This window comes from Scyliorhinus canicula, chromosome 20, assembly GCF_902713615.1.
Source record: "Scyliorhinus canicula chromosome 20, sScyCan1.1, whole genome shotgun sequence".
NCBI lineage: Eukaryota > Metazoa > Chordata > Chondrichthyes > Carcharhiniformes > Scyliorhinidae > Scyliorhinus > Scyliorhinus canicula.
In genome coordinates this window covers 70,835,274-70,849,159 of record NC_052165.1, presented here as the reverse complement: position 1 = coordinate 70,849,159, position 13,886 = coordinate 70,835,274, and the positions used below count along the sequence as shown (strand labels likewise).

The 13,886-nt window shown below is 47.6% G+C and overlaps 1 protein-coding gene across 3 annotated transcripts in view; it reads right to left on the bottom strand.

Moving 5' to 3' along the window:
• The window catches only part of gxylt1b (glucoside xylosyltransferase 1b), a 134,904-nt gene that overhangs the window by 64,575 nt on the left and 56,443 nt on the right, over positions 1–13,886 (bottom strand). For all 3 annotated transcript variants that reach the window (XM_038780498.1, XM_038780499.1, XM_038780500.1), the window contains 2 exons: positions 6,219–6,414; positions 5,691–5,822 (listed from right to left, as the gene is read on the bottom strand). In XM_038780498.1, the coding sequence (XP_038636426.1) occupies positions 5,691–5,822; positions 6,219–6,414 (328 nt within the window). The remainder of the gene's footprint in view (positions 1–5,690; positions 5,823–6,218; positions 6,415–13,886) is intronic.

The window sequence follows — 13,886 nt, the reverse complement described above, 5'->3', positions numbered from 1 at the left end:
GAGCATGGCCCATCTCTTCAAGACCTCTTTCATTTCTTCAACAAGTCGGGATAGGTTTAACTTGTGCATTGCCTCCCATTCCCGGGCCACCTGGATTCCAGGATATTGAAAGCTCCTTCCTACCATTCTAAACGGCAGCTCTCCCAGTCTCTTCTCCTGCCCTCTTGCTAGTATCACGAACATCTCGCTTTTCTCCATGTTCAATTTATACCCCGAAAAATTACCAAATTCTCCGAGGATCCGCATAACTTCCCACATCCCCTCCAGTGGGTCTGAAATATACAAGAGCAGGTCATCTGCGTAAAGCGAGACCCGGTGCTCCACTGCCCCCCAAACCAGCCCTTTCCAGTTCCGAGAAGCTCTTAACGCCATGGCCAATGGCTCGATGGCCACAGCAAACAGTAACGGGGAGAGGGGACACCCTTGCCTCGTACCTCGGTGTAGTTTAAAATACCCTGACCTCAGCCGGTTCATACGCACACTTGCTACTGGTGCCTGAGAGAGCAACTGCACCCAGTCAATGAACCCCTCACCAAAACCAAACCTTCCCAGCGCCTCCCACAGGTAATCCCACTCCACCCGATCAAAAGCCTTCTCCGCATCCATTGCTACCACCACCTCCATCTCCCCTCCTTCTGAGGGCATCATAATAACATTTAAGCGCCTTTGAACATTGGCCTCGAGTTACCTGCCCTTTACAAATCCCATCTGGTCTTTCCCTATCACCCCCGGGACACAATCCTCTATCCTTGTGGTCAGTAACTTAGCCAGCAGTTTGGCGTCCACATTCAGTCGAAAAATTGGCCTGTATTACCCGCATTGCTCCAGATCCTTCTCCCGTTTCAGGATCAATGAAATCGAGGCCGGCAACATTGTTTGGGGGAGGACTCCCTTCTCTCTTGCTTCATTAAATGTCCTCACCAGCAGTGGGCTCAATATCTCTGAAAAATTCTTATAGAATTCCACCTGGTAGCCATCGGCCCCGGGGCCTTGCCCAACTGCATGCTCTCCAGCCCCTCAACTATTTCCTCAATTTCAATTGGGCTCCCAGCCCTTCTACCAGATCTTCATCCACCCACGGGAACCTCAACTGACCCAAAAACTGCCTCATCCCCTCCACCCCACCCTGGGGTTCTGACTCATATAATTTATTGTAAAAGGTCTTCAACACCTCATTTACTCCCACTGGGTCCAGGACCATATTCCCACCTCTTCTCTTTACTCTCCGTATTCACCTCCCTTTTTCTGAGCTGGTGAGCTCACATTCTGCTAGCCTTTTCCCCATACTCATAAATCGCACCCCCCCCCCCCCCCTCCTTTGCCTTCCTCAGCTGTTCCACTGCTTTCCCTGTAGTCAACAGCCCAAACTCTGTCTGAATGCTCGCATTCTGAGCATTGTCTGGCATCTTTGAATTTGCCTATATATATATGATTCGTAAAGGCCATGAGATCATATCCAGTTAACCTTGAATTATGCCGTCAGTTTGTCTATCTTATTCTGAATGCTTTGTGCATAAAGATACAAAGAATTTAGGCTTGCTTTTTTGCCCTTTTAATTGCCCTAATTGTTCTTTTTGCCCTATTTGCGTTTTGTCCTTGATGACCATGTGTACCTTTTTTTCACTTTACTGTTCTTTCTTTTATTACCGCCCTTGTTTCACTTTCCCCGTCACCATGCTTAGGTTCCCATCCCCTGCCATGCTAGCTTAAACCCTCCGCAACTGCACTAGCAAGTGCACACCCTAGGGCATCAGTCCTGGTCCGGCCCAGGTATAATCCCTCCTATTTGGTCTACCTCCTCCAGACTGGTCCCAATGTCCCAGGAATCTGAAACCCTCCCCTTTGCACCATCTTTCCAGCCATGTATTCATCCAATATATCCTACTATTTCTACTCCAGCACGGTGCACTGGTAGTAATCCCAAGATCCTTTCAACTTACTTCCCAACTCCCTATATTTGTTTTTTTGGGCCACATCCCTTCTTTTACTTGTCATAGGTCACAGAATTGCTGCAGTGCAGAAGGAGACCATTCGGCCCATTGGGTCTGCCCCCCCTCCCCATCCTGATAACCCCACCTTTGGACAATAAGAGGCAATTTAGCATGGTCAATCAACCTCACCTGCACATGTGGGAGGACACCCATGCAGACACTGGGAGAACATGCAAACTTCACAAAGACAGTCACCAAGGTGGGTATAGAACCTGGGTCCCTCTGAGGGAGCAGTGCTAACCACTGTGCCATGTGTACCACACCCATTGGATGTTTACCCTCCCCCTCCAGAATTTCCTGTAGCCGCACTAATACATCCTTGATCTTAAGCACCAGGGAGGTAGCATACCATCCTTTAATCTTGTTGGTGGCCACAGAAAAGCCTACAATCCCCCTGTAACTATTGCATTCTCACTCTTTCTTCTCATCTCCTGCACAACACAGCCAACTGTGGTGCAACAAATTTGGCTGTTGCTGCTTTCCCGAGAGGCCACACCACTCCAGCTCCGAAACCCAGAATTGCACAGACCGAATTCCAAATTTGATGATTCAAGAGATAGAATGGCTTGGGGCGGTAGACAACCTTTATAAGGAAGATGAGGAATTTGAACATAATTGACGATAATTATTAACATATTGGACAATTCTTGAGTAGTAACAAACTAGAACCTATAGAACACCTATAATTGAATTATAGATAACATTTTCTGACTGGTTCAAGACTTAAGCCAAAAGGCTTGAACATAGAAGACATTGTTCAGGTCAAGAAAATTGGAACTTCTGTTTAGTTTCATATTGTCACCCTCTTTCACGGTATGGGAGGGATATGAAAGATGTTCATGCAACCGAACCACTCTCCGCCATGTACTTTTCAGTTAATTTGCCATCTTAACTCCAGCACTGGATACTGAATGAAGGTTACTCAGCTGGTACAATATCAATGTTACTGTGCTGGTACAATATCAATGTTACTGCAGCTGATATATAGGTATATAGGGCGCGATTTAACCAATAGGGCGCGACTTAAGCAAAAGGTTTCAAAGTGAGCAGGAACGGCAGACATTTCCGATGCCGGACCCACCAGGCTATCACCGCTAAAAATGTCAATTGACCCACTTAACGGGTCATAACGCAGATTGTCGGACGCTTTGGAGGCCAGATGGGCTGCCATGTTCCCTCAACGGTCTTGGAGGGTCAGTCACAGGACAGTCAGTGCCGCCTGGGTAAAGTGGAAGTATCTGTCAGCTCGGACAGCATGACCAGGATGACCATCATCTAGTGTTGTAAGAAGATGAATGCCCTCCTCCGGGCCGCATGGACTGGTTGGCACCAGAACCTCCCCTGACACGAGAGTGCACCTGGCACCACTCCCGTCCATTCTGTGCTCTGGCCCACCCCCCCCCACCCCAAATCTCCCCCCCCCCCCATACTCCTCATCCCCTTCCCAATACCAACCAACACCATGAGAACACCTCAGAGGGCAACATTTGTGGACAGGCTCCTGAGGCACTTTCTGGTGAGCACCACACAGTTACAGATGCACATCAAGTGGAGTCAGGAACAACTAGGCGAGACAGTATTCGGAGGTCTGCTGGATCCCAGGACCCCCATCAGATGCCGAGCCTCTGAACCACGTTTACCTGGAGTTGATGCAAACGCTAGGGTGCGGCCATGAGATTCTGAGGGGGATGTCAGCAACCTTCCAGCAAGTCCGTAGCTGACTGGAGAAGTCCAGGAGGCTACAGGAACAGGAGATGGCGGCAGCAATGCGTAGCACCGAGGTCAACAATGCTAGGATGACGTCGGCAGCATGTGAAGGTGTCCAAGGCGTGTCAGTCAGTGACTGCCATGGCTGAGTACCTCAACAGCGTGTCCCATGTGCTGGGGGGCTTGACCGAGTACCATGTGGACCTTGATGAGATGCTGCGGAGTATGTCCTAGTCTCTGGTGGGCATTGCCGAGGCCCTCCAGAGCACATCCTGCTCGTTAGGGGAGGTCTCCCTGTCCTATGTCGGCATAGCTGAGGCTCTGCTGGACATGTCCCAGTTTCAGGTGGACATAGCAGAGGAGCTGCAGGACATATCCTGTTTGCTGGGGGACGTGTCCCAGTCACAGGGCATTCCAAGCATGACCTAGTCACTGATGAGCATCGCCAAGGGGGTCGATATCATGCTACAAACAGTGGGGAGCCTCCAGGGCTGGCAGAGCCATATGACGCAGAGGCAGCTGGGGCTCAATCCAGCATCCCCTGCGTTCTGATGTGACCCCTATGGCCCTTGGGCACCAAACAGGAGGGGGCACAAGGTGCCAACCCTGAGCCACCCTACGGAGTGGCGATGGCAGCTGCCCGCTCCCGAGACCCGGCAAATGCACCAGACCCTACGGCCCCAGGAGCCCCCCAGAGGACTCCCGCCAGGGGCATCAAAGGCCATGAGACACGGTAGGCAGCAGGCTGCCTCCACCTCTGATGTGCATCCTGGGGACACACCTAGACACAAAGTAGGCCCCTGCCTACTGGACCCTGGACCCTGTACCCAGAGACCCGTAGGTTACGTTATGTGGACTGGGCCCTAGTCCCCTCCCCGGTGCACATGGCACACTCTGGTCGCCGAAATTGCTGGGGCCCAGCCCTTGGGGACTTGGATGTTGGCTTCTGTGTCCGTGGTGTTGTCTCCGTACGGTGTCTGATTAGGATGGAGGGCAATAAATCCCACGTACTACATGGCACACCTTCCCATTTGGGAGGTGTGAAGTGCTCACTTAACCTTCACCAAGCGGCCAGAGGCCTAGGCGGTCAGTGGAAGTTAGGGGTGTTCGGTGGGGCTGGGGTTGCCCCAGGAATGCACAATCAAGGGGGTGACATGGTGGACCTGCAGGTTCTGAGAAATCCATCTCCTCCCCTCCTTCCAGCCGAGGCCATTCGTGACCACTCCAGTGCTCCTTAACCCTCCCCCCCCACCCCATGGCTGCCCACCCTATCTGAGGCTGGCCCCCAGTAGCTCCACCACTCCCCTCGGAGCACCAGGGCAGCAACCCCAGTGCCCCCGGGCACAATTCCCAGGGAATCCCCACAGCAGTCCTTCCGCTAGCTTCATGTTTTTAAAAAGAAGTATTAAGCAGTGCCCACGTGACCAATTGCTGGGAGGCCGTTAGCTTACAGGAGGCCGTTAGATAGGGGATCGCTATTAATTGTATGGTGATTGGCCTTGAGTAGTGATTATTGGTTTCTCGCTGCACTTTGGCGGGATCCTGATTTTGTCAATGGGGGCAGGGTGGTTAGATTGCAAACAGATCGCTGCCTGGCACGGTTCTCAATTTTGGTCTCTCCCAGTAACCAATGGCCTTGTTATGCTCTTGCTTAAGCACAACACGACCATTAGATTGCGCGCATAATTTAATCCCAAATATAGATTTCTGATGTTCTGCTTGTTTGAATGGAAGTCAAATTGAATGACAAGCCAAACCTAGTACACCTAACTGCAAGAAGTCAGAGTTTTCCACATATTTCCTTGAAAAATTATATCTTCGGGATATTCCATGATTATTTTTGGTTCTAGTTTCAGGGAAAAAGTCTCACATTTTGAGTCACTAGTATCTAAACAAAGATCCATGGTAACACTCTGAATTAAATGATTTTTTCCGATCATGTTAGTTACAGAGAAGCCATATTAAGTAACTATAACAAAAAATTAATCTTACAGGTAGAAAGAGTCTCTGTGAAGCACAGGGCTTGAACAATTTCTTCCATACCACTGCAGTCTCAGCTGGAAATGTTATTGGGTAGATGGTGTGACTGAACTTCTGATGAAATGCTGTTTTCCAGGTTTCCAGCTGTGTGCAAAATAGAGATACATTACTAACAGGGATGTCCGGCAAAATTCAGTCCAGGAACATGTTACCTTGAAATAAAATGAATACACGTTGAGACAATTTCTGTTGCTAATCCAATGATCTATTTTGCAATGGGAATGAAGCATCTCTTCATTCTGGGGTTGCTAGGAAAATAACCTAAGTGAGCTATTACAGGGCTATTGTTACCACCCAGCTGTCTAAACAATGGCACTGGCAGAAGAGGAAAGGGGAAAAATAGTGCAGTAACTACATTAAATAGATATTTTAAAAACTTTTGAATTAATCAAATTCAATATACCTATGGGACGCTTATTAAATTTATTTACAAGTCTGTTTAAACAAGAAAATGAGTTAAATATCAATGCAGGTACATACCGAGCTATTGAACTTCGCATGGAGTTCATCCTCTGCAAATATGTGGAAGTGAAGTGGTTTCTGACTAAATATAACTGCAGACTTCAGCATTGTTAAAGTTTCTTCCAGCCTCTGTCCACAAGCTACCACGGCCAGATGCATTCTCCATGAAGAGTTTTTTGATGTGCCTGCAGGGCTCCAAGTTCCTACTTGATGTCTGTGGAATCAAGGTTTTGATTTAAAATATAGCTTTGAATGTGGAAAGTTCAATCCAATTTGCTCCCTACTGTAAGAACAATTTGTAGCTTCTCATCAACAATAAACTTTTCCTCAGTGAAATAACGTGTCCCAGAAATCCATTTCACAAGAAAAAATAAAATGGTTATATTCACCTTCAACGCTGGATCACTGGTGGTCATTGTCCAGCGTGAAGGTGAATATAGAACATGTTGGATTTTACTTCTGTGGATTCGAATGGGATGAAATTCACATAGGTTTTGCAATGGCAAGGGATTGCTGATCAAGTAGTGAAGGTGAAAATTACCCCTTTATACTCACGATTATTATAAAAGGAAGCCAACTAATGGAAGCTTCTTTCTAGTGTTCTTTGGAACCTGAACGCCTGCAGCCTCTATGAATCAGTAGGCTTACATTAACACGGCAAATAAGCTACTGTGTAAACTCCCCAGTTGCCACACTCCGGCGCCTGTTCGGTTACACCGAGGGAGAATTCAGAATGTCCAATTCACCTAACAGCACGTCTTTCGGGACTTGTGGGAGAAACCGGAGGAAACGCAGACATGGGGAAACTGTGCAGACTCCGCACAGATAGTGACACAAGCCGGGAATCAAACCTGGGACCCTGGCGCTGTGAAGCAACAGTGCAAAGCACTCTGCTACCAGTCTGAATGATCAGTATATTCCAATATCTTAAAACCAGTCTCCAAATTAGGTGATATGGGTACAGCCAATTAAAATTCATTTTAACTGCATGCACAAATAATTTTCAGAAAGATCTGCTGCGGATTTCTCCGTTGGCGGGATTCCTCCGGACCGCCAGCAGCACACCCACGCCCGCGGGTTTCGCGATGGCAGGGGGTGGCCACGATGGGAAATCCCATTGGCACGCTACAGGACGGACAGTCACACTGCTGGTGTGGGAGCGCCACGCAGGAAAACATGGCTGGGGGTCCGGAGAATCCCACCCGTGATTATTTTCTTAGTGATCAGTTTTGGTTAACATTTCATCTGTCTCTGCAGTCATGGCAACATTTCCCCAAATCAAAGCAGGTATTTGTGGAATGTATGGTACAGCTTTTTTTATATGAAACACAATTGTTTCACAATTCTTGGATCAAACCTCTCATTATTGGCAACAAATATTCTGAAAGAAACGGAGCTTAAACAATCTCATCCCAGTGAGGACAGACTCTCAATATGCAAATGTTCATTCTTAGGTAATTATTGAATTTCCATTTTAAGTCAGAAAGACAAGTGCAAAAAATATGAAAAATGATTCACTGATGCAAAAAGAGATACTCTTCTCAAATGGGTTGATTCATGTTTGATCACAGTTCTACAGATAATAGCTGCATTCCAGACATGGGGTGGAATTTAATGGAAAAATGTCTGTTCATATGTGGCGGGTTTTGCAGGGAGTCAGAGCCGGCGAGTTCCCCACCGCTATTAAAAGACACGGTCACTCGGAGGTAATGAGGATCCTCAGGGAGTTCGGGGAACTTTCAGGGTATAAGCTCAACATGGGGAAGAGCGAGCTGTTCGTGGTTGACCCAGGAGACCAGGAGAGGGGGATTGGTGAGCTCCCACTAAAAAGGGCAGAGGAGCTTTAGATATTCGGGGGTTGAGGTGGCCAGGAGCTGGGGGGCCCTGCATAGACTAAATTTCACGAGGCTGGTGGAGCAGGTGGAGGAGTTGTTCAAGAGGTGGGATGCGCTACCGCTGTCGCTGGCGGGTACGGTGCAGTCAGTGAAAATGACGGTGCTCCCGAGGTTTTTGTTTCTGTTCCAGTGCCTCCCCATTTTTATCCTGAAGGCCTTTTTTAGACGGGTCAATAGGAGCATAACGGGGTTTGTATGGGCACGTGGGACTCCGAGGGTGAGAAGAGACTCCTGGAGCGGAGCAGGGATTTGGGGGGGGGGGGGGGGGGGGGGACGGACTGGCACTGCCCAATCTCTGTAGATACTACTGGGCCGCTAATGTGGCGATAGTGCGCAAGTGGGTGCTTGGGGGGGGGGGGGGGGGGGTGTCCATGGAAGAGGCTGGAAACGGCGTCTTGTGAGGGTACGAGTCTGGAGGCGCTGGCATCGGCGCCACTGCCGCTCCCTCTAACGAGGTATACCATGAGCCCGGTGGTCGCAGCTACCCTCAAACTCTGGAGGCAGTGGAGGCGGCACAGGGGAGAGTTGGGGGCCTCGGTGTGGACCCCGATACGGGGAACCATCGGTTTGCCCCATGGAGGATAGATGGAGGGTTTGTGGGGTGGCACGGGGCAGGGATAAGGAGGTTGGGGGACCTATTCGTGGATGGGATGTTCACGAGCCTGGGTGAGCTGGAGGAGAGGTACGGGCTCCCCCCGGGAAACGCCTTTACGTACCTACAGGCAAGGGCGTTTGTTAGGCGGCAAGTGGTGGAATTTCCGCTGCTGCCGCCACGCACAGTACAGGATAGGGTGCTCTCGGGGGTGTGGGTTGGAGAGGGGAAGATTTTGATGCAGGAGGAGGAGGCCTCGGTGGAGGAGATGAAAGGTAAGTGGGAGGAGGAGCTAGGGGAGGTGAACGAGCAGGGGACTTGGGCAGATGCCCTAAGGAGAGTCAACTCTTCCTCTTCGTGTGAAAGGCTCTGCCTCATACAATTCAAGGTGTTGCATAGGGCACACATGATCGGGACAAGGATGAGCTGGTTTATTAGGAGTGAGGACAGGTGTGTTAGGTGCTCAGGGAGCCCAGCACACCACACCCATCTGTTCTGGGCATGCCCAGCACTGGAGGAATTTTGGAACGGCGTAGCGAGGACGGTGTCAAGGCTGGTAGGGTCTAGGGTCAAACCGGGCTGGGGGTCCGCAATATTTGGGGTTGCAGAGGAGCCGGGAGTGCAGGAGGTGAAAGAGGCCGGTATTCTGGTCTTTGCGTCCCTGGTAGCCCGGCGGAGGATTCTTCTTCAGTGGAGGGATGCGAGGCCCCCAAACATTGAGGCCTGGATCAATGACATGGCAGGGTTTATCAAATTGGAAAGAGTGAAATTTGCTTTGAGGGGGTCGGTACAGGGGTTTTTCAAGCGGTGGCAACCGTTCCTAGACTTTCTGGCAGAACGGTAGACAATGATCAGTGGCAGCAGCAACCCAGGGGGGAGGGTGGGGGAGTTTATTTCAGTTTTGTTTCTATATATTGGAGGTTTTGTCTGGGTGTATATATTTGCTATGTGTTTTGGCGGGTGTTAATTTATTATTTTTGTTACTGAGTTTCCTTTACATTTTGTACTTTATATTTTTGTTGTTAATATTTTGTGAAAACTTTAATAAAAATTTTTTTTTTTTTTTTAACTTTTTTCGGGTCTGGGGAGTTTCTCACCATTTTAGCCCACACTCAGCACTGGGGAACTGAACTCTGAGAACGGGCCACCAGCGGGAGTGTCAGGGTACCCGCTTCCCAGAGCACGACCACCCAGAAAGTGGGCACCATGGCACCACCCAGCTGGAACCTTGGCGTTCCCACCAAGGTCGGAAAAAACAGAGCCCCGTTTGATAGCGGGGTCGTTTGCTGCACTGCAGGCGGCGGAAAACACCCTGCTAAAGGCCCCAAAACGGGACTTCGTTTTTTCCCATTAAATTGTGCTAAAGAATACAAGTGCCCTTCTTTGTTCATATCCATTTTCGCATATAGATTGAGAATCTGGACACTCCCAGTTGTAACTAAATAACTGATGCAACAGAAAACTATCCTTTATGCCCCTTGTGGGCAGCACGGTTGCACAAATGGATAGTACTGTGGCTTCACAGCACCAGGGTCCCAGGTTCGATTCCCCATTGGGTCACTGTCTGTACAAGTCTGCACGTTCTCCCCGTGTCTGCGTGGGTTTCCTCCCACAGTCCAAAGACTGCAGTTTAGGTGGATTCCCCATGATAAATTGCCCTTAAAGTGACCAAAAAGGTTAGATGGGGTTATTGGGTTACGGGGATAGGGTGCAAGTGAGGGCTTAAGTGGGTCAGTGCAGACTTGATGGGCCAAATGGCCTCCTTCTGCACTGTATGCTCTATGTTCTTCCGATCATGAAATCATGCTCTTGTTTGTCTGACAGCTCTGTGGCATTTTGGTGGCCTCACAAAATTACTATTGCAAAAAAATCTACAGAATTAATTGACTCTAAGGCTGCTAGCATTAAAGATTCACACTTGAGGAGGAATGTTCTCTTATGGCTGTGTTACAGGACCTTTCAACTCTGCATATGGTGACTATTATCCCCAAGCCAGAAGTGCCATGTGGTAGCCTCAGCAAACTTAGAAAATGAAAGTAAAATCTACCTTCCAGTGTTCATATTACTTTACAATTAATATGTTCAATGTACAGTCCCAAGACATATTTCAAATTCATTCTCCAGTTTATATTGTTAGGGGGCGCAAGACTTCATGCTCCTTCTGGCCAATTTCTATAATTTCAAAACTGGACAATAGCACTTTCAAAATGCCTGAAGCAATGTCTAATTTTGGCATGCAAACAAGAAGAGTTATTTGGCAGTATCAAAGAAATTTGCATCTCTTGACTGAGGGCTGTAGAGACCAAATTCAAAGGGAAGTATATGGAGGCCATCTCCATTTCACAAGCTAGGCCTGGCCAACCGGTCTGCCAGGACAAAGGGATACACACTCTTTGTCAAAGTCACAGTGGCAAAATGGGAGCCTTGTGACATGCTACCCACCTGCCCCCTGACCAGCCACACTTCCCACCACCACCACCACCTCACTTGTGAAGCCATTTATATTGCCTTGTGGAACTGCAAAGCTGTCTGCCATCTTTCCATCTACCTAGCAACAGTGCATAAAGGGGGCTCTGTCCAGGTTTGAATGCCTGGCCCCATCTACACTGTTTCTACTCGACCTTTTGTACCACTGACTACAAGACTGATTCACCTCTGAATAGCTATCTCATCATAGAAGTCAACTCTGCTGGAAAAGTAACTTATCCCACATCAGTTCAGCCTGCCAACCTCTGTGAAAGTTGACTTTGATTTTTGGACTCAGGGCTCATGTGAACAATAATTCTTTGGTCTTTGCCCTGTAAATGCTTCTTTCTCTATTCCTCTTTACTATGTCAGCACACAGGGACTATGTAGTGACTGCCCCCAGCATTTTGTGTGTGCAAATAAACTAACCTTCCGAGTTCACCCCATCACGTTTACTGCAGGACTGTATTTAGAAAATTGGATCCCAGCAAAACTCAAGGGGCTGGGAAACACAACAGCACTTTTAAACTAAATCACTTCTGTTTTTGGACAGAGGGTGAGGGGAGAAATCAGGGCTGTTTAAATTAAACCCCTCTCCAAACTTGTCCCATGTTGTAATTTGTGATATAGAAGGGGTTTCACATTAATTTATACACTGATAGCAACTTAAATTCAGCAGATGAGGGGTTGAATCCACAGCACACAAGCTTTTGGGCATATGGTTTAGATGTAGATGAATTAACTGGAGAAGTGCAGCTTCCCACACACCACATTAACTTCAGGCAATAAAGGTTTTTTTTAAGACATTCAAGTCAAAATTCACAAATATTCACATAGGAGGAGTTGTCAACTCCTGTAGAATGGTTACAAAAGCTATCTGCAGGAATCTGGGTTGGAAGTCAAACACAGAAGGCAAGAACACACTAAAATTAGACCCAACAATAGCCAGTCAAAATAGTGAATTTATCTTGCTAACAGGGATATAATGTGGCATGTTTTATTTTCTTTACCTCAATCAACACTACAAAATGAAAAAAATGCACTGTAAACCTTAAATTGTTTGCTGATTTCATGTCAATTTGTTGATTTACAACTCGACTCAGTTCACTCGCGCACACATTAATGCAACATCAAGAATACAGGAGAAAGATATATTGGGGAACACAGGAGATCCAATTCACACAAGATGATTCATTGTTTCCACCCCATGGATTAGGTACTGGATAGTAAAGGTAAATTCTGACAATCTGGATGGGGAGACACGTTGAGAAAACATCTGAGTGCAAGATGCAAAATTCTTTACAATAATTTACCAAATGTGAATACTTGCATTTCAAATAGTTAGAAGCAGGTAACAATGGAAGCTGCCTAGCTGGACCAGATAAGGGAGCAATGGGAAGGGGAGCTGGGACCTGTTTTGGATGAGGATGTTTTATGTGGGGGGGCGAGGGGAGAGAGAAGAGAGAGAGAGAGAGAAAGAGAGAGAGTGTGGAGGGAGGTCCTTCGTAGGGTGAACTCCTGCATGCAGCTCAGCCTGATTCAGCTTTGGGTGGTACATAGGGCTCAATTAACTGACGCAAGGATGTGTGGGTTCTTTGTGGAAGTGGAGGTCAAGTGTAAGTGGTATTATAAATGATCTGGAGGAAAATGTGGGTGGTCTTATTAGTAAGTTTGCGGATGACATGAAGATTGGCGGAGTTGCTGATAGCGCCGAGGATTGTCAGAAGATACAATAGGATAGATAGATTGGAGACTTGGGCACAGAAATGGCAGATGGAGTTTAATCCGGACCAATGCGAGATGATGCATTTTGGAGTATCAAATCTAGTATGAATTATACTGTTAACATCAACATACAGAGGGATCTGGGTGTGCAGGTCCAAAGTTCCCTAAAAGTGGCAACACAGGTGGCCAAAATGATTAAGGCGGCATATGGCTTGCTTGCCTTCATCAGCCGGGGTATTGAGTACAGGAGTTGGGAAATCATGTTGCAGCTATATAAAACCTTAGATGGCCGCATTCGGAGTATTGAGTGCAGTTCTGGTCACCACATTATCAGAAGGACGTGGAAGTTTTGGAGAGAGTGCAAAAAATGTTCACCAGGATGTTGCCTGGTTTTGAGGCTGTTGGCTTTGAGGAGAGGCTGAATAAACTAGGGATTGTTTTCACTGGAAAGACAGAGGCTGAGGGGAGTCCTAATAGAGGTCGACAAAATTATGAGAGGCATAGACACGGTGGATAGTCAGAGACTTTTCCCAAGGGTGGAGTGTCAATTACAAGGGAGCACAGGTTCAAGGTGAGAGGAGGAAAGTTTAAGGGAGATGTGCGGGGTAGGTTTTTCACACAGGCAGTGGTGGGTGCCTGGAATGCGCTGCCAGAGGATGTGGTGGAAATAGGTATATTAGCAACATTTAAAAGGCATCTGGAAGAATACATGAATAGGGAGAAAACAGAGGGATATGGACCAAGTACAGGCAGGGTTTTTTTTTAGTTAGGGCATTGTGCTGTACTTTTCTTTGTTCCAATGTAATTATACATATGCACTCAAGTTTGCTGGCTGAAAAGACAATGCCCATGCTCTCTCAAGACAAATTCTAAAATAGGATCTTCACTTAATACCAGAAATTTGTGTTGACATGTGGGTTGCTGATTGGGGTTGGTAGGAGGATGGGATTGTTGTTGATAAGGAGATTGACATTGTATTTGATACCACTGATTATTTGTTGGTGTAAA